This window comes from Podarcis bocagei (assembly GCF_964188305.1).
Source record: "Podarcis bocagei genome assembly, contig: HAP1_SCAFFOLD_138, whole genome shotgun sequence".
Classification (NCBI taxonomy): Eukaryota; Metazoa; Chordata; class Lepidosauria; order Squamata; family Lacertidae; genus Podarcis; species Podarcis bocagei.
In genome coordinates this window covers 83,862-110,022 of record NW_027670305.1, presented here as the reverse complement: position 1 = coordinate 110,022, position 26,161 = coordinate 83,862, and the positions used below count along the sequence as shown (strand labels likewise).

The following is a 26,161-nucleotide window of genomic DNA, read 5'->3' as shown; positions in this document are numbered from 1 at the left end:
TTTAAATATATTTGTATTAAATTTTTATTAAATTTTCAACAAAAGTAACAAAAATAAAAAAAAACAACAACCACAAACAAATACACACACACACAAGCAGCATCCAATCTATGCTTCCTTGCAGGCATCCCTTGCAGTCAACTGCCGTGTGTGGAGATAGACAGTGAGGTTGTGCATTCATAGCAGCCAGCTTCTGTTTGAGGAACGAGCAAGGGAAGCAGCACCCTGCCAGGAATAGGTGGGGCAGTGACAAGCTGTAGGGGGACTGAGATGTACCTCCCTGTACTTAGGTCATGCATGTGATGGTCTCCAAGGCTTGGCAAAGGATTTCGCTGGAGAAAGACCCCAGTGGCTCCTCTTCAGTAACTTCCTGTTGTGATGGATCAAGTTGCAGGCTTCCTCAAACTTGGCCCTCCAGATGTTTTGAGACTACAATTCCCCTCATCCCTGACCACTGGTCCTGCTAGCTAGGGATCATGGGAGTTGTAGGCCAAAAACATCTGGAGGGCCGAGTTTGAGGAAGCCTGGTCAAGTGTCTCTGGAAGCATTATTTCATGGCTCAGACTCTTTGCCCTCAAATCCTTTAATCTGGCAGTCCCATTTTCCTCCATTCAGGTCCAGTCACCTGGCTCTCTGGTGCTCGCATGGTGGTCCCAGCTTTGAGCGTCAGCTTCAGGGATGGCAGTGAGAAGATCGTCTTTATGCTTTTCCTCACCAGCTCTGACCTGAGCTGTAAGTCTATGGGTGGTCGCAAAGCATTGAAGAGGAAAGAGAAAGAAGGGGAGAGGAAATGATCCAAAACTCACAGGAAAAGTGCTAATTCAGCAGCTGTGGAGCATAATTATGGGTAAGTCCTGGTACAACATGCACCCAGCAGCAAGGGAGGTGCCAGAAATAGGTGGGGCAGTGACAAGCTGTAGGGAGACTATAAGTACCTCCCCGTACTTACGTCTTGTGGGTGATTGTGTCCATCGCTTGGCGGAGGACGGAAACAGAGAAAGACCCCAGTGGCTTCTCTTTTATAACTTCCTGTTGTGGGGGAAGCACACAGCATGTCAGAGAACTGGAGACACCATCTCTGCCACCACCACACCAAGCGCGCTCGGGGGTCCAGTACCAGCGGTTGCTTGGTATATGATAAAAAAGAAAAACACTACCGGTATTTTATTCCCTGAATCTAATTGACTTTTTCCTTTTTCTCTCCAATTTTAAGGGAGCGGCTTATATATGTCTCCCCCCCCCCCTGAATTTTAAAGGTGCGGCTTATCTGCGGATGTGGCATACATCTGGGCCAATATGGTATAATCGAGAGAACAAACAACAGGAGTCCATGGGGAAATGAGAGCCATACCTTCCTGACGCTACGGAACTGGAAGAGGACTTCTGTCACAATGACCACAGGTCTTCTGGCTGTGCCCCAAACGCCATTTTCCCATAGGCAAGGATGATACAGGCATTCCTCTCGACCATATTCTGGACGGAAAGATTGAGAAAAGTGTGTTTGGAAACCTTAAGTGCAGTAGGAAGAAGTCACCGTTCAGTTGGGACCTTTTAGCAGTTGGGAAAATATTAGTAGTCAGTAAGTCGTGGAGTTGTTGTGCAGACTTACAAGATTCATTTTTTCCCTCCAGGAAACTCATACTACTGGCAAGTCACGTGTCTCCCATCCTATATTTGTGCATCTGATTCTTCCTGCCTAAATGTAGAACCTGGCATTTGTCCCTACTGTATTTCGTTTTGTAAGTTTGGGCCTTGTTCTCCAATCTGTTGAGGTCATCTTGAATCCCGATTCTGTCTTTTGCGGCATTGACTACCCTTTCCAGTTTGGTGTCATCTGCAAATTTGTTGAGCATCCCCTCAATTTTTTTCGTCCAAGGCATTTATTTAAAAACAGGTGATCAACCACAGGCCCAAGACAGAACCCTGGGGCAGGATTCATTCTTTTCCAATTCAGCTCTGTTTTTGTAGATAATAGGAACCCAGAGGCTGTTTCATATGCTTTGGTGTGAATGTAAACAGCAGCTAAGGACCCAGTCTGCCAGGATCGTCTCAACCTGGTGCCCTTCAGATATTGTTGTGCTACAGCTCCCATCGTGTCTAACCATTGGCCATGCTGTCTGGTGCTGATGGGAGTTCCAGTTCAAAACACATGGATGGGGAACGGGCACCAGGTTGGGGATGGCTGACCTACACTCTTGCAATGCTCCTTTTTCATTTGGCACCCTTACCTCAAGCATCTCATTCTTCCTAGCTATGACTGTGTGGCCAAATTCCTTCAGTGCCATCAATATTCGAGATATGTGGTGATATGAAGCCTAAGGAAAATGATGTGTGTCAATCATGTCATTTTCTTTATTGCAATCAGTGATCATGAGGGACGGACGATAAATCTGATTGCCTAAGCACTGAAAGACAAACCTATCAAGGGGGCCCGCTAGGGGCACCTTGGAAGATGGCCGACAATACCATCTATCCAGCTTGTACTGTGGCATCTGAATATAGACTGCATTTTTAATCAAGGCTTATATTGGCTTATATCTTGATCAGGTTCCTAAATTAAATGGGCTTAGATTTTCAAATGTTTCATGCCAGGCAGAAGGCCAGCTGTTTAAAGAACACAGGCAATGTTTTCCTCCTAGACAAGGGGCCCCTTGATTTATAGCAGAAAACAATTCTCAAAGTCGTAAAAGCTGGAATTACAGACTGAGTGAGGACACTGACCCTACATGTTACAGAAGATAAAAAAGGCAGAGATAAACATAATTAATAGTTGGTAAATAGTAAAATAATACCAATGTGCCTCCCAGTAAAATGAGCCAGATCTTCTTTCTAAGGTTAAAGACCAAATGGAGAAGCATTTAGCTGGCAGAAAGAGAGCATTTTTGGGAAGTCCTTTTTAAAAGCTGTTTCTTTCTTAAACTGAGAAAGTTAGAGGGCAATAAATGTTGGGAAGAGCTAATGGGAAAAGCAGCTGGCTGAAGGGGGGGGTGTAAACTGAAGAGGCTTCTTTTAAAGCGGTTTTTTACTGTGTTCCTTTTACTGAGTTCCTTTTCTACTTTACAAAGGCCTTATTCCTTTTAAAAGGCTACCTATGTTATGTATTAAATATATTTGCTTAAATGTAATTATGCAAAGGATTTAAAAAATGCTAAATTCTTATTTCATATAATTGTAAGAGTTGTATTTATCCTGAAATTAAGTCAGCCACCAGTCTAGCCCCCCTGCCAGACAGGAAGACGCCATCCAAGCAGTCCTGATATATAGCTGTCAGGCATTTGTTTAGAAACCTTCAAATGAAGGAGATCTTTCAATGTTGATGTGAAACTCAAGATCCTTGACATATGTTTAAGATAAAAATTTAAGATTAACCATTTGTTTTAGAAGGCAATAGGGCAAGGAGGGCAAGAGGTGAGCTGGTAATTAAGATTCCTTGTTGAGACACATGTAAGATATATTACTACTTATTTGTCATTTATAGATGTAACAATATATAGCTCTTTGTGTTCCATATAAGGACAGGAGGATATGGGTGTATCTTTTAGGATTGGTTATAGCAATCAGCCAATAGGAAATCCAACCAGGCTGATTGGACAGAGGCAGCCAAAGGAGGAGCAAAGGGGGCTGGATTAAGGGAATATAAGTGCTGGCCATAATGGCAGGAGGCCAGGCCAGAGCTTGGTAACCATATACCACTGTGCCTCTCATTTATTTGTCTGACAAATAAATTATTATTTTAATTTCTCTGTTGCTGCGTTGAATATTTCATTCCAGCTAAGCGTTAACCACAAGCAGGGTGCTACAGTACGAGGTAATTAGAGGCTGATTATGGAGAGTAAAATCAGTCTCCCTCGTCTCCCTGGGAAGGGGAAGACGCTGTACTCACCCGCGGATGCCATAAATCACCCCCGAGTTCGATTGAAGGAGGGGGTGAGGCACAAGGTGGAAAGCCCTCAAACAGGCTTGGAACTCCTGGAAGCTACTTTCAGGAGCGAATCTGGTTGCATTGCTTAAAAAGAAGAAACAATTGGAGAAAGTAAACGCACATGCTTCAAGAGAGGTCAGGAGTGTTTTTATCTGCTAATTATTTTACCACTGAGATGAAGAAGATTGGGACGGAAGGAATAGAGATAACATCAGAGAATTGCAGATATGTTGGTAGGAGGAATGGAAAGGGGGGGAGACTTTTTACTTTCTTATGTGCTTAATTTAACAACCCTACCCCTTAAAGAACTGTCTCTGTTTTGACCTGCTAATAATTTTACCACTGAGAACGGGACCGAAGGAACAGAGATAACATCAGAGAATGGTAGACATTTTGGTACACGGAACGGAAAGGGAGGGAAGACTTTCTACTTTTTCATGTGATTAATTTAACAACACTCCCCCTTAAAGAACTGTCTCAACGACTAATTTGCAAGAGGGTTTAAAAATGAACTGTGTAGGGAAAAAATATAAATTGAAGGTTTTATTCTGTGAAAGATTTGGAAAAGAAAAGAGTCTCTCTCTGTGACGCAGTAAGAAATTGGACTCGATATGGACAGGCAGACCTTCGCTGCAGGATATAGGGTCTAGGGAGGAAAAGCCGTGGACCGGTTATCAGCTTGGGATCGTAAAACTTAAAAGGCTACCCTCCTGGAGGACTAATTTATGATGCAGCGGGTCTGGAAAGTTAATGAGCGGACATTTAGACTGTATTTCATCGGAGTGACAAGATCGAGTGTCTGCTTGAACGAATGTCCTGATTATTGGATTTCTGCGAGAGATTTACGAGAGACCATTACAAAAGCCCACACAGAGATATAAACTTTCTTTCAACCCACTTGTGGAGAGAACTCGGAGGTGACAGAAAAGGAATATGAGTAACAACAAAGAGTTGAGAAGATGGGACTGGAAAACATCAGAAAAGCAGCAGAAATATAGATGTATGGACTCCGGCCAATCGAGAAGCATGGGTATCCCCCACAAAAAATTATAATCCAGAAAATATTTGGAGTTTATGAAGTGGACTGATATAATTTGGACTAATTGGTATGATATGTGTAATTTGGTAAATGGAAACTTAATAAAAATCATTTAAAGAAAAGAAAGAAAGACAAACCTATCAAATCTACACTTTCAGAAAGAATATTTGAAACAAAATACTGCTGTCTTTTAAAATTCGCACAGGTATGATTTTTGCAATGTACTCATACAACCTGTGTTTGCATAAATGCACATATTGGGGGAAGTGCGCATTTTTAAAAAATGCATAAATGTGCTACATTAGTGGGATTTGCTCGCAAAAACATGTTTATCAGGAGAAATTTGCACTAAAATTATGGTAAATTTTCATGAGCATTTTTTTTAAAAAAAAAGATTTGATGATTGCTGCAAAATGTGTGGAACTGAATCGAAGAGTGGAGAAATGAGACACTGAGAGAACCAATTTGGACAGATTCTTCCATCCCAGATAATAATAGGGGTGGTTTAAATATCAGTATTTGTGGATTCTGACCAGACCACACCTCCCAGACTCATGTGCAGCTCACAATGCAAAGATGCCTTGCATTTTGACTCCTTTGAATCTTGTGATACAGTTCTTGGCTTCATTAAACACCAAAATACATTAACATGCATCATTTATTTACTGGGAGTATTTGTAATCCACCCCTCACGCAGAGGCACCAGAGCAGAAATATACACCATCTAAATCAGGGTGCTCCAATTTTTCATATCAAGTGGGCCGCAAGAGTAGTTCATCAAGGAACCTACTGCACACTGTGGGAGTGGGGAGCGAGGCCACACCCGGCCCTCATGCTGGCTTCCCAAAGGTAGACAAGTGAGGCGCTGGGATTTGGGAAGGAGGCACAAGGCCCTGGCAGGACCTAGAGCCTTCCCACCTTCTTCCCAAAGCTGGGAAGAGCTAACTAGGCTATGGGAAGGACGTTGGAGGATTCTAGGACCCTGACAGATCCCTCATGCCTCCTTCCCATGCCCAGCACCTTGCTTACCCAGCTTTGGGAAGGCAGTGCAAGGGCTACAGGTGTGTATGGGCGCCTCAAAGGTTGCTGAGGGCTGCCAAGAAAGGCATTGAGGGCCACATGTTGGCTGCTCTGATCTAACCCAAAATTAAACAAATCTGCCCCAGATACAGGGAATGCTGAAAAGCGGTTCCTACTATAAGGAGCATTGAGGGTGTGACTGGGTGAGCACGAAATCCTTGGAGGGTGATGTAGTTGGAGGAACAAAGGTCAGGAGCAGAGTCTAATCAGGAAATAAGGACAGAGGGCTGGTGGGGTCTGTAGGGTAATGTCAGGGACTGGCTGGATGAGTAACAGTGGTGGGCACTGCCTGGCCAGGGGGACCTCAGACGACGACCCCTAAACCCTGGATCGTGGTGGGGAGCAGCCTGGGGGACAGGAGGAGCTGGCAGGAGTCCCTTACTCTTCACATTCCAGAAGGATGTCTACCACTGAGTTCTTCCGTTTTGAGACGAGGTTGCACACTGCAGTCTTGATGTGAGGTGGCCACTGCCATAAGTGTCTTTTTTTGTCTGGGATCCTGTGGAGATGTCTGTAAATCTCCTTGACAATCATGGGCAGCTGGAAGAAGATAAAAGAAGACCAGGATGAGAAAGTGTGGTGGACCTGAATGAAAACGAGGAATTTGGGGGAACGATATATGACTTTTATCTGTTCAAAGTGATTATACCCCTCAAATGAAAAAAACAAAACAAAACTGAAGCTTTTGGGGTTATAGGGCTAGAAGTTCAAAAAAAAGATGGTTATTTGTGTATGTAACTACAGCAGCTAGGATTCTCTATGCACAGAAATGGAACAATGAAGAAGTTCCCAGCAGAAAAGAATGGATAAGCAAAGAATAGATCAACAAAGCTGGCAGCTAAAATAAGAGAACCATGACTGATTTATGTTTAATGGAAGTCTTTTTGGGACTATTTGAAGAAATATTATAATATCACAAATTCGCGAGCAGGATTTGAACTATGAGCAATGGAAATAATAGGAGATGATTGTATTTTTGCTATGATACAAAAGAGTGAAGTTGGGGTGCAGCAATATGATAGAATAAAGAAACACCATGGAAAATGGGATGGAAAGTAGGAAAAAGAAAGGAAAATTTATTATCTATTGGAATTTTATGTATTGGAGGCTGCATCTGCTGCTCAGCGGCTGGGCAGTCCCAGTCCTGCTGGCTCTCCTCCCCCCTGACATCCCTTTTGAGGACAGACCTGCAGTTGCTGAGCGACAGGCCAGGCAGGCTCAGAGGACGAGCCCACCCCCTCGCCTCAGTCTCCGTCTGCTGTGGGAGACTGGGCTGTGTTGTTGCTTGCTGCGCATAAAAGCTAATTCCATTTTATGCCTCTTGTTCTTTCCTGCCCCATGAATGGCCTGTGCTCGCCCCCTACAGCTCCTTGACAGGTGTCCTGGCCTGTTCCAGAGGAGGAGCCCCCAGGAAACAGCAGGCCAGAGACTGCAGCGCCACAGATTGCTCCAAGGACGCACTGAGGCCCTTTCAGACTCTGCTTCTGGTCTCCCTCACCTGGCCTCTGCCCTTCTTCAGGCTCTGGAACTTCTTGAGGAAGGAGGTCATCGTGCAAGAGAGGAAATGGCCCACTGGTTGGTTTGCTCCTTTGGAATCCCTCTGGACATAAGGACATCAGAAGAGTTCTGCCGGATCCAGCCAACAGCCCATCTAGTGCGGTATCCTGCTCTCCCAGGGGCTGGCCTGGTGCCTGTGGGAAACTCGCAAGCAGGATCCACGCAAAGGGCAATTCTCCCTTCGGGAGAGTCTGGGACAGTTTAAATGGGGAAAGACACAGTTCCTCTGGCTATCCCTGACCTTCTTGCCAGCTAGGTCAGGAAGATACATAACAATTCACTCCTCCTCAGTAAGCTAGGTTGCAACAATGGCTATGGGATAATTAGTAAGCAAAAGGTCCTGACGCCTCCGCTTTAAGATTCTGGTGCCAGGTTCCTTCAACCAACTGGGAATGCCATAGAACTGAAAATACAAACTAGACAGAATAATGGCACTTCCAGGATGAGTCAGGCAACCTCAGGTCAGATCACCTGCACACTCACAGGTGTGCACACTCACAGTTTCAGGAGCACTCCAGCAGGTGCCAAGAGAACTAACTTGTGACTATCTTTCTAATTAACCTCCCCTGTTTAATTTGGACCCTTATTTAGAATGCTTATTTTAGAAAGCTAGAATATTGCTTTTATATGTGCCTAGAATTGTGTGTATGCTGCTGCACTTTGTTGATAAAACTTTGTTGTTTAGTCGTGTCCGACTCTTCGTGACCCCCTGGACCAGAGCACGCCAGGCACTTCTGTCTTCCGCAATTTGGTCAGACTCATGTTTGTAGCTTCGAGAACACTGTCCAACCATCTCGTCCTTTGTCGCCCCCTTCTCCTTGATAAAACTACCTTTATAATAAATTTCTTATTTTTTATATTATTTTCATGTGGACTCACCTTTGTCGTTTGGGAGGGTTCAGATACACACATTAAGGACAGCGCTCTGTGTGACTCCCACTAAAGATCCTTTGGGAGGGAGTGTGCTCTCAGGACCACATGGGTGCTGGTTTCACAGAGGCCCCATGTTAGTATGTCACAGTCCAAAGCAAGAACTTGTAGGTGCTTGGGGGGAAGCAGCAAAGTGAGATAGGGCACAACTTTTCAGGCCATCCATGACACAATGGGGACAAATTTTGTAGGAAACCCTTTGAAGGCCTTCCTTAAACAGCAGCAGTCTCTTGAAACAGAGAGAGGCAGACAACCGCTCCATGCCCTACTTGATCATACCTGTGCCAGCAAGGAGTGGTCATATGCTTTTAATAAACATGAATGCTTAAATTTCATAACAGTAATTGGAAAGAGAGTCTCATCTTAGTCATGATTAAATGGGCACAAGATGTGGGACTCAATATTCAGATGGCGGAATGGGGAAAACTATGGAAGAGTGGGATTAAATCTACAGCATGTGTAGCGATTAAAGAAAATTATATGAAAATGATGTATAGATGGTATCTCACTGTAGTCAAATTAGCAAAAATGTACAAATCTAAAGAAAATAAGTGTTGGAAATGTAAAACAACGGAAGGGATGTTTTTTCATATGTAGGGGGAATGTAAAATAGTAAGAAAAAACTATTGGGAAATGATTTACAATGAAATGAAAAAAATGTATAAAATAACTGTCAGGGCTGCCACTCAGTCCCAGCTCACATAGGACCACGTTAGCCAGCGTTCAGGTTAAAAGAGTCTTTATTGGATTACAGGTTCCATTTCCAAACTGCAACGTGCAGCCCTACTTCTTCTAGGTCAGACCGGCGAAGACCCGTCTGAGTCTCCGCCTCTAGCACACCAGCTTAATACCCTAGCCTTGCTCCACCTCCTGCGCCTTTCCTTCCGTCTCTGGGTCCTTCTGCCCCCCGGGGTCTCTTCTTTCCTACTCTCTTCTGACGCGGACCCCCCTGACCCTTCCGCCTCCTTGCGGCGGGCTTTGGGACCTGGCTCACTCTCTGGGCTGCTTACTGCGCCAGCTTCCGCTACATTTGAACTTGGCGCGCGCGCCCAACTCTCAACCTTCCTCTTGATCGTTTCGTCGCTCCCCGAGGTGGGCGTGACTACTCCTGACTCATGCCCTCCCTCCTTCTGAAAGCCTCCGGAACCCGATATCTGGTCCCCTTTCTCCCCGCTGCTCCCGGCTGGGTACGTGGGTCCCGATCTCCAACTGCTGCTCTCTGATTCCTCTCTGGACCCTTCTTCCTGGGGTGTCCCCCTGCTTTCCCCCCTTGCTCTGACCGCTGGCGCTCCCTTCTGGGAATCCTCGGACTCACTGGATAAGCTCGGCGATCTCGGTTCGTCATCCCCACTCATCTTTCCTTCGTATTCCTCCCCCTCGCTCTCTGTCTCCTCCCTTCTCTGCGTCTCTGCTCCTGAACCCCTGACATCCATCCCCCCCTCGAAGCCCCCCCTTCCCCCCTCCCCACTTTCAAGGGTGGTTGCTGGGTGCTCCATCATCACAGGAGTGAATGCCGGATACAGTTCGCTCCTCGTCGCTGGCCGCCAACTGAAGACCTCCGAGTCTTCCTCCTCGCGTTCGTCAACGTTGAGCTGCTCTGCCTCCATTTCAGTGCCACCGTGCTCGAAACCGAGATCCTCCCCGCACACGTCCATGTCAGTCTCTGCGTCGGTCGCTGGACCTGGCATCCCCAGCCACCTCCGGCGCCACTGCTCCTCTGGCCGATCGTCCCACCAATACGAGGTGTCGGACGCCGAACCCTCCGGTGACCCCTCTGGGGAACGTGCGCGCTGTGCGGGCTCCCCGTCCGAGTCGAAGCCATGGAACGTGCTGGAGGAAAGTGTGGGCGTGAACAACCAGTCGTCGAAGAAGCCTGCTGGCATGGGTCTGTGTGGGAAAAGGGCATGAAACTCGTCCTTGAGCAGGGGTTCCTCCAAAGCGTAGTCTGGCACCCAGCTATTAGCACTAGCCCGGGTGCCCTCTCTGGCTAGGAGGTATTCCACTCCGTCTTCCCCCCATCTGGAGTCCAAAATCTCCGTGACTTCGTTGATGGGGTCCTGCTGTGGCAATCTTCCCGCCTCCGTCCGCTCCTGAGACGGACTCGGTGCTGTTCCTGGTTCCTGGAACCTGTGAGGTGTCCTGTAGGGAGTGAGCACCGACCTGTGGAACACCGGATGCATCCTGGAACCCTCCGGTAGCACCAGCCTGAAAGCTACTGGGTTGATCTGCGCTTCGACTTGGTATGGACCGAGTTGCTTGTGCCCCAACTTCTTTTTGGCTAACGATCTGGTCGGCACTGCGTGGGCTGCCAACCAGACCCAGTCTCCCACTCGGATCTCTTCGCCAACCCGCCTGTGCTTGTCCGCTTGCACCTTGTATGCGTGCTTCGCTAGCTCCAGCTGCCGTCGGAGTTGATCGTGGACCTCCTGCAACTCAGACGCGAAAGCGTCCGCCGTCTGCGGTTCCCCTTCCCCCACTCTGTCCAGTCCCGGGAAGGTTCTGGGATTCCTCCCATTGTTGGCGAAGAACGGCGTCACCCCTGTGGACACGTGCTTCGTGTTGTTGTAGGCGAACTCGGCGAGCGGCAGGTAATCCACCCACGTCGCCGGCTGTTGATTGGCATAGCATCTCAGGTACTGCTGCATGATGGCATTGACCCTCTCCGCTTGCCCGTTGGTCTGTGGGTGTCTCGCTGATGTCAGGTTGATCTTGACGTTCAGGAAGCCCATCAGCTTCTGCCAGAAATTCGAGATGAACTGGCGACCGCGGTCGGACAGTATAGACCGCGGCAGCCCGTGCACTTTGAACACGTGATCTATGAACAGTTTGGCTGTTTGTTCTGCCGTGGCCACCTTCGCACACGGTATGAAGTGTGCCATCTTGGTGAACAAGTCCACCACCACTAGTACAGCTGTCTTGCCTCTCGAGCTGGGTAGATCCGTGACAAAGTCCAGGGCCACCCTCTCCCACGGTTCAAACGGCGTTTGCAGCGGTTCCAGCAGTCCCGCCGGTGGTTTGTGTACCGGCTTGGCCCTCTGGCAGGTGTCGCACCTCGCGACGTAGTCCGCGACTTCCCCTCTCAGTCTGGGCCACCAAAAGTCCCTTGCGACTAATTCCACCGTTTTTTCCGTGCCAAAGTGCCCGGCCGTGGGTGCGTCGTGCAACTGCTGCAGTACCTTGGCGCGAAGTTCATCTCCCGGCACGTAGATGGCCCCTTTACGTAAGAGCAAGCCGTCCCGTATCTGGAACTCGTCGCTCTTCGCCGTGCCCTTGTGCACCTCGGCCATCTTCGCCTGCGCGAATGAGTCGTCCTGCAACGCCCGCCGCACCGCATCCAGGTCTACTGTGGCTGAAGCGCACGCCCACGCTGTTGGCGCGAAGATGTGCATGGCTGCCGCTGGCGTCGCCTCTTCGAGGTATTGCGGTTTTCGGGACAGTGCATCCGCCATGATGTTGGTGTTGCCTGGGACGTACTCTATTCGGAAATCGAAGTCAGCAAAGAACTCCGCCCAACGTATCTGCCTCTGGTTCAGGAACTTCGCCGTGCGCCAGTGCTCCAGATTCTTGTGGTCCGTGCAGACCTGCACCGTGTGCTTGGCGCCGATCAGGAAGTGTCTCCACGCCTTGAAGGCTGCATGAATGGCAAGCAACTCCCTGTCCCAGATGGTGTAGTTCTGCTCCGACTTGCTGAGCTTTCTGGAGTAGAACGCTCCCGGCCTCCAGACCCCCTGTGGGTCCCTCTGCAGCAGGACAGCTCCCACTGCTCTATCGGACGCGTCCGTCTCTACCCGCATCGGTCTGCTGGGGTCGATATGCAGCAGTTGCTCTTCCGACGCGAAGAGACGCTTGAGTGCCTGAAAGGACTGCTCCGCCTGCTCCGTCCAGATGAATTTCTTTTTCTTGGAGCTTAGCGTGTCCGTAATAGCCGCCGTCTGCATCGCGAACCCTTTGATAAACTTGCGATAGAAGTTGGCGAAGCCGACAAACCGCTGGACCTCCTTCCGGTTGCGTGGGCTCTTCCAATCCAACACCGCCCGAACCTTGGCGCTGTCCATGGCTAGCCCCTTGTCCGACAACTTGTAACCCAAGAAATCCACCTCCGTCATGTCGAACTGGCACTTCTCCAGTTTGGCGTACAGTCTATGCTGCTGCAACCTCTCCAGCACCTCCCGAACGTCTTGGTCATGCGCTTGCTGCGACTCGGAGAATATCAGGATGTCATCCAGAAAGCAGACGCACTTCTTGTAGAGGAGTCCCGCCAACACATGATGCATGAAAGCTTGAAAACAGTGAGAACCGTTTTGCAATCCAAACGGCATCACTCTGTACTCGTAGGTGCCCAGAGGCGTGAACATGGCTGTCTTCCACTCATCGCCCTCCCTCATGCGGATGAGATTGTACGCCCCTCGCAGGTCCAACTTGGTAAACACGCGTCCCTTGCGCACCGTCGCCAGTAGGTAGTCAATCCTGGGCATGGGGAAATCAGAGGGCTTGGTCATCTTGTTCAAGAGGCGAAAATCCACCACCAGCCTTTTTTGGGGCGTGTCCTTCTTCTTCACAAAGAAAACAGGACTGCCCCCTACTGCTCTGGACTCCCGGATGAAACCGCGCTCCAAATTGTGATCTATGAACTGTTTGAGTTCCTGTAGTTCATCCTCAGACATGGAATACAGCTTCCCCTTCGGTAGCGTCGCCCCTGGTAGGAGGTCAATCTTGCAGTCATATTGCCTGTGCGGTGGTAACTTGTCTGCCTCCTTCTCGCAGAAGACCTCCAGAAAGTCTGCGTATTTGTGGGGGACTGCTTGCAACGTTCCCAACTGCAGTTGTGATTCCTCCTCCTCTCCCTCCTGTCCTGGCAGGATGCAGTGTTCTGCGCAGTAAGAGGAGCCGAAGATCAGCTGTCGCTGGTACCAAGCCAGTGTCGGACTGTGCCTGTCCAGCCAACTCATGCCCAACACAATGGGTGTGTCCGACAGTCGGGTGACGTTAAAACTGATGACTTCCCTGTGGTTGCCAAGGCGCATCACCATTGGCGGCGTTTGCTTCACCACCTGCCCCCCCAGCAACTCCCTGCCATCCACTGTGACGACTTGCAGGGGCAGAGTGGCCGGTAATAGCTGTATAGCGTGCTGCTCCACAAAATCCTGTGCTATAAAGTCTGCGTTGCTTCCAGAATCCACAGAAAGCGGCACTTCGATAGTGACGCCATCGGGCAGCTGGAGAGATGCTGTGAGTTGCACTACTGGTTTGGGTGGGAGGGGGTCCGTGGGTTGCAAGAGCGCTGGGGACTGCTTCAGTGATGCGTCTGGCTGGGCCCCAGTGCCTCTGTCTCCAGCCAGACATCGTCGTTTCCCTGCTGGTGTTCGCTGTGTTGCGTGGCCGCTTTCACCGTTGCGGAGGCTGCAGTGTGCTTGGAGCTCCTCTGGGGACACTCTTTCGCCAAGTGTTGAGAGCTGTCGCATATATAACACTTCCTGGTCCCTCTAGGAGGTTTAGTCTTGACGGCCGCCGGTGCAGGGGCTCTGGTAGCTGACTGAGCCCTGGCGCCTCCCACCTCCATAGGTTCCACTCCCCCTCCTGGCGGAGGTGTGGATTGCGCACGCGCAGCTTCCCTGGGAACGAAAGAGAAACTTCTCGCTGCTTCGCGCCCTCCACGTCCTTCGTCTCTGCACCACGGACGTTCTTCCAGCCTCACCCCCACAGTCAGCGCCCTTTGGACCACCTCCTGCGTGCTCCGGGGCCTCTCCCCCCTCGCAATTTCGTCTTTAACAGCACTGCTCAAACCCTCCCAGAATAGGTCTCTGACTGGGGGCGAATCCCGGTCCCATTCCAAGGCACTGACCAGCGCAAAAAAGCGGGCGTGATACTGGCGTACGCTCGCCCTCCCTTGTTTCAGTCCATGAATCTCCCGTCGGGCAAGATCCACGTCAATGGTAGATAAAAAGCACGCATCCATCGCTTTGATAAAGGCATCTGCATTCTGAAGCGCCGGATCTTTATCCCTCCACAAATTGCGTAGCCATGCTTTAGCATCCCCATGCAAATGGGATCGTATAAACCCCACTTTCTCTTCCTCATCCCTAAAGTCTTTCGCCAGCAGTTGCAGTGCGCACATTACGTCTGCTCGAAAATTGGGGTACTGTTGTAAATTCCCATCGAAGTGAGCCACAAGCCCTCCTGCTCTCCGTGCCAACCCAACCCCCTCCGGTCTGGGTCCTGGCTGCCCATGCTTAACCAATGCTTCAAACCTGGCGTGGAGATCTCTGTAGGCGGCTGCCGCATCCTCCTCCCTTTTCTTGGATGCCTGTACCTCCGCGTTCAATTGGGTCACTGCCTGTTGCAGCGCTGAAATTTTCTCTGCTTCCGTCATCTCTGCCAACCGTTGTGAGCTCGCTCCCAAACACCAATTTCCTCCTCTCGCTGCTTCTGCCTCCGCTGCGAGGTATCAGGTGTCCGAAGCTTTAAGGAGACGGGTCTTACTGTCAGGGCTGCCACTCAGTCCCAGCTCACATAGGACCACGTTAGCCAGCGTTCAGGTTAAAAGAGTCTTTATTGGATTACAGGTTCCATTTCCAAACTGCAACGTGCAGCCCTACTTCTTCTAGGTCAGACCGGCGAAGACCCGTCTGAGTCTCCGCCTCTAGCACACCAGCTTAATACCCTAGCCTTGCTCCACCTCCTGCGCCTTTCCTTCCGTCTCTGGGTCCTTCTGCCCCCCGGGGTCTCTTCTTTCCTACTCTCTTCTGACGCGGACCCCCCTGACCCTTCCGCCTCCTTGCGGCGGGCTTTGGGACCTGGCTCACTCTCTGGGCTGCTTACTGCGCCAGCTTCCGCTACATTTGAACTTGGCGCGCGCGCCCAACTCTCAACCTTCCTCTTGATCGTTTCGTCGCTCCCCGAGGTGGGCGTGACTACTCCTGACTCATGCCCTCCCTCCTTCTGAAAGCCTCCGGAACCCGATATCTGGTCCCCTTTCTCCCCGCTGCTCCCGGCTGGGTACGTGGGTCCCGATCTCCAACTGCTGCTCTCTGATTCCTCTCTGGACCCTTCTTCCTGGGGTGTCCCCCTGCTTTCCCCCCTTGCTCTGACCGCTGGCGCTCCCTTCTGGGAATCCTCGGACTCACTGGATAAGCTCGGCGATCTCGGTTCGTCATCCCCACTCATCTTTCCTTCGTATTCCTCCCCCTCGCTCTCTGTCTCCTCCCTTCTCTGCGTCTCTGCTCCTGAACCCCTGACAATAACTTTTGCCAAAATACCAGAAGCATTCTGTCAGGGAACTGACATCGGAGCCAGAGGCGGAGGCAAGGCTCCCAAGTGATGCTGGAGAAGGGCCCAGCAGGGAGAGAGGCAGCTCATCAGCTGGGGAAGGAAATCAGCGTAACACCAGGGATAAAGGGGGGCAGATGGGGGAATCGGCGAGAGGGCTCCAGGACTCCTCGCCGGAGACCAGCGGGGAGAGCACGGGTCCTCCGCTACCCACACCCTCCCTGCGCAGAAGACTTCCGCGCAGGGAGAGTAGGAGGAGACTTGGCGTCAAACAGCTTTTATGCTGGAAAAGGTTTAAGAAACGCCGACTGACGGATTCTGCTAGCGACTGAAACAGCCACGAAGTGAAGGGCTGTCCAGACAGAAAGGTTTAACCAGGCAACCTAGCCAGGAGTGGCGGCAACTTACGCACGAGCAACCCCTATTATCATTACACATTCCTACTAGGAATTACAGGAGTAGATATACCTAGATAACAAAAGAACTTATGTATGAGACTGCAGCCACACGAGTATTGCTTGCACAACATTGGAAAGAAGGTGTCCCGACCAAAGTAGATTGGCAAGTTAAATTAATGGAATATGCTGAAATGGCGAAAATGACAATGAAACTAAGAGAAAGAGAGGGCAACGAATTTAAGGAAGAATGGAAGGACTTTATTGCATATACAGAAGAAATGTACACAGGTTAATACATTGGCAGGGTTCTAGGACTACTTGTAATTACATTATGAATGAACAATAATTTTAATAGTTTTTATTTTACACTGGACATGTGGTATGTTGATAAACATTGGAACCAAGGAAGGGACTAGGGGGAAGTCAACTTTTTTGTTTGATACTGAATTTGTATTGATGTTTTATTTTTGTTATATTTGGAAATTAATAAAATATTTATAAAAAAGGAAAGAGTCTCATCCTAAACCTGATGCATTATCAGACAGTTTATCCTCACCTTGCAAGCTCCTTAATTAAGTTTGCCAAGTGCCTCTTGTCTTCAGGACATAAATCCTTTAGAGAAGCACTCTTCATTCCTACTTTGTCAGGGACCTGAAAATTAAAACCAGCATTTTAAAAAGCAATCATTAACATGGAAGAAGTGTTTCTGAATCTACAATAAAGCCACAGGCTGTATATTCGGCCCCAGGTGAATTAAGAACTAGAGAACACAAGTTTTTAAACAATAAAAAACCAACCAATTTGCCCCCTTTTTAATCCTTATTAATGATGTTATTTATTAATTGGTTGACAATGCAGTTTTTCCAGGAGCAAGACTGCTGTGCCCAAGGTGCTATTGACAAAAGTGTACAAAAGTCAACCCATGAATATATCATATAACTATCAATACAATATGTGTGAATGTTAAAGGCTACCTTGCTAAATGCAGTAGTATGGGGGAAATGCTTACAATAAAAAACAGTTTATCATTTCAATAAATGCTATTCAAGGTTTAAAATGCTTGATTTCCCCCCCTCTGTGGTTATTTCAGAATTCAGCATTTAGTTCACTATCAATCCGGTGCAGTTCACAATTCAACATGCATTCCACGGCTCAGTCAAAGCTGATGCTGCTCAAAGACTTAAAAGGAGCTCCAAAACCCTCACAGTCGATAGAACTAATGTGCCTGCCATATCAACCCCACTTTGCTACTGTGCAGGGACCAAAGGAAACTGAAAACCTCAGGTTACTGCAGCAATGAAAATGTCACTGCCAGTGCTTTGGTCATCCTCCCTTACTGTAAGAACTGGCTAACTTTGCACTCCTTGTCCGCCAGAGGGCATTTCATTCTACATGCACAGTTCCCTTCAGCTCTCTGCATGAATGTAACCGCTAAGTCTTGAATTTTCACAGCTAATACAATGTGCACCTTCAGAGAGCTGAGTTGGGAGTCTTCCATTATATTCTCAATTTCAGTCGTGTAATAGCACCTTTCTCCACAGTGACTAACACAGCAGCAGAACAAAAATACTGAGAATGAGCTAGAAATTACTGGACTACGCAGAGATGAAATCCACGAGTAATTAATGACTAATGCTTGAACAAAATGGTGGTTTAGAGGTTCGGGAAGGATCTTTGCAGAGAAGGTCCCAATGTACAACCTGCCTCACCTTGCACAATCACACCAGCTGCTGCCGCTACCGCTAACCTGCTGGAGCAAACTCAACAGAGCCTAAATTTAAAAACTGTTTCAACACAAACACATACATACACAATACAGACATGCATATAAGCATGGGTATTTGTGTCTCTGCTTTGTGCATGAGTTAAAAACAACCATCCATTTCTCTGGTGACATGACAACAACTCAACCCTCTAATAACTAGTATAGGGTGATCCTACAGCACAGGGCCCCAGCCCCATAGCTGTACTCTTGCCAGGACAAGAAGAGCTCAACAAGGAGGCAGCAGCAGTAGTTCTTCATCCTGCTGCATCCATTTTGTACAAGAAGGGGAGAAGGGTACTTCTTCAGTCAGCCTTACAAATAAGTCAAAAAGTTACTAGCCTGCAATATTTGTTTTGCCCCCTCCTCCAAAGTCAGCATAAAAAGTGCCTTCTTCCATGACGGATGGTGGAGGAGAGACACTCTGATAGTCCACTGTGTTTTTTGTGCTGACTGTAGGTGAGGTAAGACTACAGTGGTGCCTCGCAAGATGAAATTAATCTGTTCCGCGAGTCTCTTCGTCTTGCGGTTTTTTCGTCTTGCGAAGCAGGGCTATTAGCGGCTTTAAGAAAAAGGAAACAAACTCGCAAGAACTCGCAAGACGTTCCGTCTTGCGAAGCAAGCCCATAGGGAAATTCGTCTTGCGGAACAACTCAAAAAACGGAAAACTCTTTCGTCTTGCGCGTTTTTCGTCTTGCGAGGCATTCGCCTTGCGAGGTACCACTGTACTCTTCCTTTACAGTTAGCCAAAAAATCAAGTGAGCTGGCTGCTCAGTAACCTGCATGAAAATCCTGGTAGCCTGTGGCTACGAGGCAAGTCATCAAATACAAGGCAGTCTTCAGTTATTTTAGAACCCATCCCTTTCACCTTTTGAGTCTTTGAACATATGGATGTCTTCATCCCCTTAGGTGCCACTTTACATTGGCCAAAGGCTAACAACACAATGCTTTTTTCCCCTCTGAAGAGCTTGCCATTTCTTGCCAACAGAGGCCTGTGGCACAGATCACAAAGAATGAACAAAGGGTATGTATCTCTTCTATGTGATGCCTCTTCAAGAGCATGACTGGGAGTTGTGGCTAGACATTACCAAGAAACCATGCCCTTCTGGGTCCAGCTACTCCTTTCAAAGAAGTCTTCAAAAGCTAATAAAATTATTATTTTAAGCCCTCTTTGAAATGGATAGCAGCGATCAACCTGTATCGAGTGATGTTTCTCACAACCCCAGGCATTAAAAGAGCTTCATTCAAACCTTTTGATTTGTGTTTAATTTAAACAAGCTTTTCACTCAAAGCACTTCAAGTTAACAGCTGCAGGTTACATCTGCGAAAACTTTCTCCGCACTTCTCAAAAAAGGATGACTAGTTCCAAAGGCAACAGCTCACTCCCTACATTCACACCAAATAGATGCTCTCCCATTACGTTTGAGAGAAGCACCCATTGCAGGTACCCTGAGTCAAGTAATTTCTGCAACACATATCCTTGGTGGACGCTATGCATAGGCCTTTTAAAGGAGCACCTTTTTCAAAATCATGAAAAACATGAAGGAAAGCCTGGTTTGCAGGACTGTCCCAAAACACACTGGGGAACACTGCACTCCCAACGATATTCACTAATTCACCAGCATGAAATATATGACTGGCAGATTATCTGCCTAGGTATCAAGAGGAAGTCATACTTTTTTTAAAAAAAGGCACATTGAGAGAACACATTTAAGTCTTAACAAGCTGTAGGAAAAGGGAGGGCACTCCCTGAAAGCCGGTGGCAGCAACCAAACAGCTAAGCAGGGGCGAAATGATGGAGATATAGCATGGAATAAGGAGATCGTCTGAAGAGAGAAGTCAGTAACGCACCCAGCACACAGATGCAGGTGGGAACCAAATCTCATCTAAGCCACAAATTCAGCTGGCAACCTTCAAAACCCACGTCTCAAACCCCACTCCATTCACAATATAGGGACTAATACATACAGAGTTGTTGTAAGGTTTGCAATATTACACGCACAGCTCTGCACTGTATGTTGTTGTGTAAGTGATGTAAGTATAAGTGATGCATTACTCCAATATAGGAGCAGCACACAGACCAGAAGGGTGGCTAAGCCAAGCCAGAAATGGCTGACAGCTCTTTAAGCCATGGAGAGAACTTTGCTAAAGGACGTACAGAGCAGAATGAGAGGCATGACATTGCCATGAGGGGAGGAGGGCGTAAGGCTGAGGCTACCAACTGCTTGTTTATGCAATCTCAACCATGCCAGGAGGTCATTCTGCTTTGACCAAAGCTAGGTTAGTTCTGGCGTTTGCCGGTACTTTGTGCAGAGAACAGCACAGTAAACAGCTTGGCTTCCTCTTCACCTTGACATTTGAGGTGGAATCTGGCAGCTGAAGCAGCATCGCAAAACAAGGAGGATTTACCAAGCCACCAAGATCCACAGGATTCAGGCAGAAATGCCCCTTTTTTCACTTCTGAGGTTATGCAACAAACTCTCAGAAAGAATCGCGCACAAGGACGGAGAAGATACAGGCAAAAAACAATTCACCGCAGTTTCTGCACTTACTCTCCAGGAAGGTCTGCCTGGTGACAACATTAACAACCTTGCAGCACCAGGCTAATAGGGAGGGGATTCCGTGGATGCCACAAGAACCACAACTGGTGACCCCAGATGTACCTCCTTCTCCTTGGAGCTGGATGAAATGGGATTATAATGCTTACTGCTGTTTCTGTATTTATTTTTGGAGGAACAATGTTGAACGCAGCAGGTAGAGATTGAGACACTTAACCTCATAGTTGTGAGTTGGAGCCTCACATTGGGCAAGAGACTCCAGAATTGCAGGGGTTAGATCAGATGTCTCTTGTGGTCCCTTCCAACTATACAATCCTATGATTCTATGTACCTGAAAGTCTTTTAATCATCTGCAGTTTTCTAAATACCCAGAAATGTTTGTTTCTATTAGGCAACACATAGAAGGAAGGAAGGAAGGACTGGGATTGGCCCCTACAGCACCTCCAGCCTAGATGCTTAGACCTTTTATCTCTTCGGGTAGTTTTTTTAAAATGTATTTTTTTATTAAAGATTTCTTGGTTTACAAAAGTATGTGCAATATCTCTTTTTTTCAAGTTACATTTTCTACAGATCAGCTTCATTTGTTGAGACATTTGTGTTAGGGGAAAAAAGGGGGGAAGAGGTGGAGGGGCCATAGTGGGTGGGGGTCGGGTGGTAGTCTTTCTATTTTACTTAATGTATGTGTGGGGTTTTGTGTCAGCGTCGTTTGTGCAGGTTCTCGTTGCTATTTGCTTGTGTTCCTTTGGTGGAGAGTGAAGTTGGGGTTGGCCTAGGGCATGGGTAGGCAAAATAAGGCCCGGGGGCCAGATCCGGCCCAATCACCTCCTCAATCTGGCCTGCAGGCGGTCCAGGAATTAGCGTGTTTTTACATGAGTAGAATGTTGCCTTTTATTTAAAATGCACCTCTGGGTTATTTGTGGGACATAGGAATTTGTTCATATATTTTTTCAAAATATAGTCCAGCCCCCCACAAGGTCTGAGGGACAGTGGACCGGCCCCCTGCTGAAAAAGTTTGCTGACCCCTGGCCTAGGACATGGGTAGGCAAACTAAGGCCCGGGGGCTGGATCCGGCCCAATCACCTTCTAAATCCGGCCTGTGGACGGTCCAGGAATCAGCGTGTTTTTACATGCGTAGAATGAGCCCTTTTATTTAAAATGCATCTCTGGGTTATTTGTGGGGCCTGCCTGGTGTTTTTACATGAGTAGAATGAGCCCTTTTATTTAAAATGCATCTCTGGGTTATTTGTGGGGCATAGGAATTCGTTCATTTTTTTCGTTCAAAATATAGTCTGCCCCCCCAAGGGACAGTGGACCGGCCCCCTGTTGAAAGTTTGCTGACCCCTGGCCTAGGGTGTTGTTGCTTGTTTGTGATTGGCTGTGGTGAACTTTGTTTTTATGTGTGAGTGGGGTGGGTGGATGTTTTTGAATCAGGTTAGCAATATTGATTCGTATGCTGTTGGTGGATTCTCGCCGTTGTCTTGTTGGGCTGTGATATGATAAAGGGGAGCCATACAGGGGTAAAGGCATCTTCTTCTATTTCTCCCTTAGAGAGACATGTTACAGATAAAATACCTGCTACACACCCTCAACCCTTGGGATAGGGTGGGAAACAAAACAATAAAAATAAATTGAGATATCAGTTCTTTTCTGAAATAGTGCTGTACTTTCCGTTTGCACCACCCAATCAAATCACATCTTGATTTATGACTCAGCTACACCAGCCCAGCTGGGCAGCAATTGGGCAACAGTTCCTCTTTGGAAACAAGGGCTTTCACACTTTCCAATTTGCCCTGTAAGACAGATCGGCCTCAGGGAAAAGAAGAACTAGATGACTAATTGGTTTAGTCGCTCCAGGTTTTTAAACTAATATATACTATGTTATTATAATCGTCATCATTGGAGGGGGTGAGCTAACATGTAATATTCTCTTTCTGTGATCCCTGCTTTGTTGTTTTATAACCCACTATTGCTTCTTTAGACAGAGGCCCATTAGTCATAGCTATAAATTCAATAAAGGCAGCGTAAGGATGCACTTTTACAGCAGCTCCTATACAACTGAAGTTTACATCTTCCACTTTAGTGACTCTGTAATGTATTCAAAAGGAGCACTGCTCACACTGCAGGCATAAACTGCTGCTGTCTGAGGGGACGATCTTTAACTCTCCGCCTCAATCTCTCACACAGCCATGGTTCTGCCCACGAGGAGAGGGCAGTTCTGATAACTTGAAATGCTCTTTGCAAAAACATTCTGCTAGAGGGATGGTAACTTGCTGGGTAGAGTACATGGCTGGCACAAAGAAGGGTCGAGGCTTAATCCAAAGTAGTAGTGTTCTATGTTATAAATCCAGCACTTTTATTCTTGTTTCTTTTTGTTTTCCAGTATATTTCTTATTAGCAAAAAACAAACAAACACACACGTGTGTGTGTGTGTGTGTGTGTGTGTGTGTGTGTGTTGCAAGCAATTTTTTATTCTGAAAGTGTTGCCCAGAGAAAAAGGTTTGAGAACCACTGCCCTAGACAGCCACAGCTGGTGGAAGATAGCAGCCTTGGTGAACCAATGTCTGGCCCAATAAAGGGAAGCTTCTCAACAGAGAATGTGGAAGCTGATCACTGAAGAAGCTTGTCTTTGCCCCAAAGAGAAGAGAGACCTGCTGGGAGGAGGCAGCAAATCTCCAAAGAGAAGCACTGGGACACCTTGCCAGCCAATCTACCCCCCCCCCCCGGTTGCCTTCCAGCCCCAAATAAGAGGAGCAGGAAGACATGCCTCTTTTTGACAAATCCCTTGCAGCTGCCTGTTCATGCTGAAAGGCAGCTCATCTGTCACAACACTATACACAGCTGCAAGAACAGGCAATGACGGAGGTGTATCCAGAGTTCTGACTCCCTAAAAGAAGCTTTTAATCCTTAGGCACTGTGACAGGAACTGGTCCTACTTGCTCCATTCTGGCCCCAGGCTTGCAAGCGTTAATCTAGCCACAGTTACAAATGCTGAAGTAAATTTTTAGATGCCTGGACAAGGAAGATTTTTCAAGGCCTGCACAATTACTTTATCTTTGCACCTTGAACGCCACAATGATTGCACGAGAAAAGAAGAGGGGAAAGGCTTCTAAGCCAGATACAAACAGCCACTTTTCAGCTGCGTGTGAATAAAGCAGAAACAGTCTGCATCAACATCAAGTCTGCATCCAATTGGACTGCCATCGCTGCCACCATCCAAGACCACGTTTACATTATATCTCATTTGTTTCAGTATTTTAACACTGTAAACTGCCCTGGGTGCCTTGGTAGAAAGGCAGCATATAAATGTCATAAATAAATAAAACAATAAGTAAACTTCACATTGTCATCCTCCACAGGTTTACTCTGTCCTGCTGAGTTGAATAGACTTCCAAGTTACCTCTGCCACAGATTGCAGCCTCAAGAGTTCTGGTTTCATTTGCCCTTCTCCGTACTGACCTGCTGCCCAGGCGCTTGGCCTGCGCTTTTCCAGGCATCCATTGGGGCAGGAGCAGCAGCTGCAGGCACCTTTGCCTTCACTTCCGCTTTCTGACCTTTCAGCAGGTGTCTTGCTCTAAAATTCCTCTCTGTGGAAATTCCTAGAGATTGAACAGACAAGATCAGGAAAACTTCCAACTTGTTCTTACAAAGCACCTCCCACATTGAAGCTTCCCACAAAAAAGAGGAAATGAAAACAGCACCCTCCCCCACCCCCCAAAAAAGCTTAAGCATCAGCCCAGCCCAAGGAAAAACTCTTGATGAACAAAAACAAACCAGCCCAGACTTGAGAAGGCCCAAGGATAACCCTGCCCAACACCAAGAACCCTGCACCTTGGACTTCCTCTTCCCGTCAGGAGACAGGGACCGAATGCTTGGTTTGAAGAGTCCTGCATGGTTACACCATAGACCAGGGGTAGGCAACCTAAGGCCCGTGGGCCGGTTGCGGCCCAATTGCCTTCTCAATCCGGCCCGAATGCTTGGTTCAAAGTCCTGCATGGTTACACCATAGACCAAAGATTAATAGTCTTTTTATAGACCCCAGTTATCACATCAGCTGCCTGACTATTCTCAACATTTTTATAAGAATGAGCTCAATTATTTTGTATACCAAACAGATTTTTAATGGCTTTGAAGGTACTTAATAAAGTTTTATAATTCCATGAGCAACTAGCTTATCCTTCTCCCTACCATTTCTTTTACAATTATGAAGTTGACAATCACAACACAGAACCAAAGACCAGGGAGAGGAGTAGAGAGGAGGACAAGACTAATTTTTGCTGCCTTGTTCCTATACTCTTCACAGGGCAATTAGAGAAAGTTCCCTTACTTCTTCCACCCTGAAATGCAAGAAAATGAAGATGGCCCTTATGATCAAACCTGCAACCCTGGCATTATCAGCACCACGCTCTAACCAACCGAGCTACCTAGTGAGGGATAGCCTTCTTTGGCCGAACTGTGATGCAAAGTCTCTAAAACCACTAACTTTGCCTCTGGGAGCCTGGAAGTCTCAGCCTCCATTTCTAGCTCTATATGTATGACCATTTGGTGCCTGGGACCCTCAGTTGTTTCTGCTGCGAGTGGGACGCCTAATGCTGCTGCCAAGGATGGAAAGGGCGCTAGGAGGGAGTGACGAATAGGCTATGGGTCTGTTTTGCAGGGTCACGAGACATGGGGTCACTTGGTGAAGGGGAGAGGCTATGGAGGCAGACGATATCATAAACAGGACACGTCCCTCAAGACATACAGAAACCTCAAGGGCCCTGTCTTCCCCATGCATGAACAGGACACCTCAAGGGCCATGCAATACATGTCTCCCACCCACCAGGAGCCCCGTCTTCCCCATGCCGGCAGCCACCAAAGTTACCAAAACTTCCACCAAAGGGAACCACAAAGAAAAGCTGAAATTAGCTGCAGCAGCTCAGAGTTGACGGGGGAAGCCGGGAAGCCCCGAGTTCAAGTCTCCGCTCAGCGCGACTATTTGTGCACGGAATTGAGACTTCGAAGGAGCTCTGGGGGAATTTAACATACTGACAGCAGCATTTGTACTAGAACACGAAGCAGCAATGTTCAGCACTCTCTCTCTCCCTCCAGCGACGCTCCCCGGCCCCTCACAACAGCCCTGCAGAGTAGGGCGAGGGGCGAGAGAGAGAGAGGCTGGCAGGCCAAGGTCCCCCCGCCCTGGGAGTGGGGGCTTCCCCGTAACCCCCGGGCCTGGCTCCGCACTCGGCGGGGCTTCTTTCCTGAGGCAATGGAGGCGGCTCTCTGCACATGCTCAGGAACCACGGCAGCCTTTGCCACCGTTTATTATCGGCCCGCCGTCAAATTAGACCCCCCCTCCCGCTTTTCCTTCTCCTCCCGCCACGCCCCCCCCCCCGCGAGCCCCTCCTGAGGTAAAGAGACGGTCCTTACTCCAACGAGCAGCTGCTTCCGGCCCCGGCCCCGCGGCCACATCCGCCATCTTGAAACAACGGCCACTCCCAGCGTCCCCCCGCCCTGCCACGCCCCCCACGCGCGACTCTGACCTCCCATTAGCTTACGGAACCCGGGCTTTGCCCAGATACGGCGCAAGTGACGCGCTGTCGTAAGAGCCGGCCAATGGGGAGGACTCGGAACGGAAGGGGGGGGAGGAAGGGAGGAGGTGGAGGTGGAGCC

At 48.2% G+C, this 26,161-nt stretch overlaps 1 protein-coding gene across 2 annotated transcripts; it reads right to left on the bottom strand.

The window, feature by feature from the left end:
• On the bottom strand, positions 1 to 25,985 carry LOC308579536 (protein hinderin-like). 2 transcript variants are annotated; one of them, XM_081214103.1, is made up of 4 exons: positions 25,919 to 25,985; positions 23,969 to 24,108; positions 16,749 to 16,843; positions 6,424 to 6,581 (listed from the first exon to the last, which is right to left on the bottom strand). In XM_081214103.1, exons 1-4 carry the CDS (start codon positions 25,965 to 25,967, stop codon positions 6,572 to 6,574), a joined length of 294 nt encoding a protein of 97 aa, XP_081070229.1. In that variant the 5' UTR covers positions 25,968 to 25,985; the 3' UTR covers positions 6,424 to 6,571. The 2 variants fall into 2 exon arrangements, 1 of the variants encoding a protein (XP_081070229.1); XR_014004528.1 differs by lacking the exons at positions 6,424 to 6,581; positions 25,919 to 25,985 and adding an exon at positions 1 to 1,029 and having other exon boundaries at positions 23,969 to 24,277.
• Between the last annotated feature and the right edge of the window lie 176 nt (positions 25,986 to 26,161).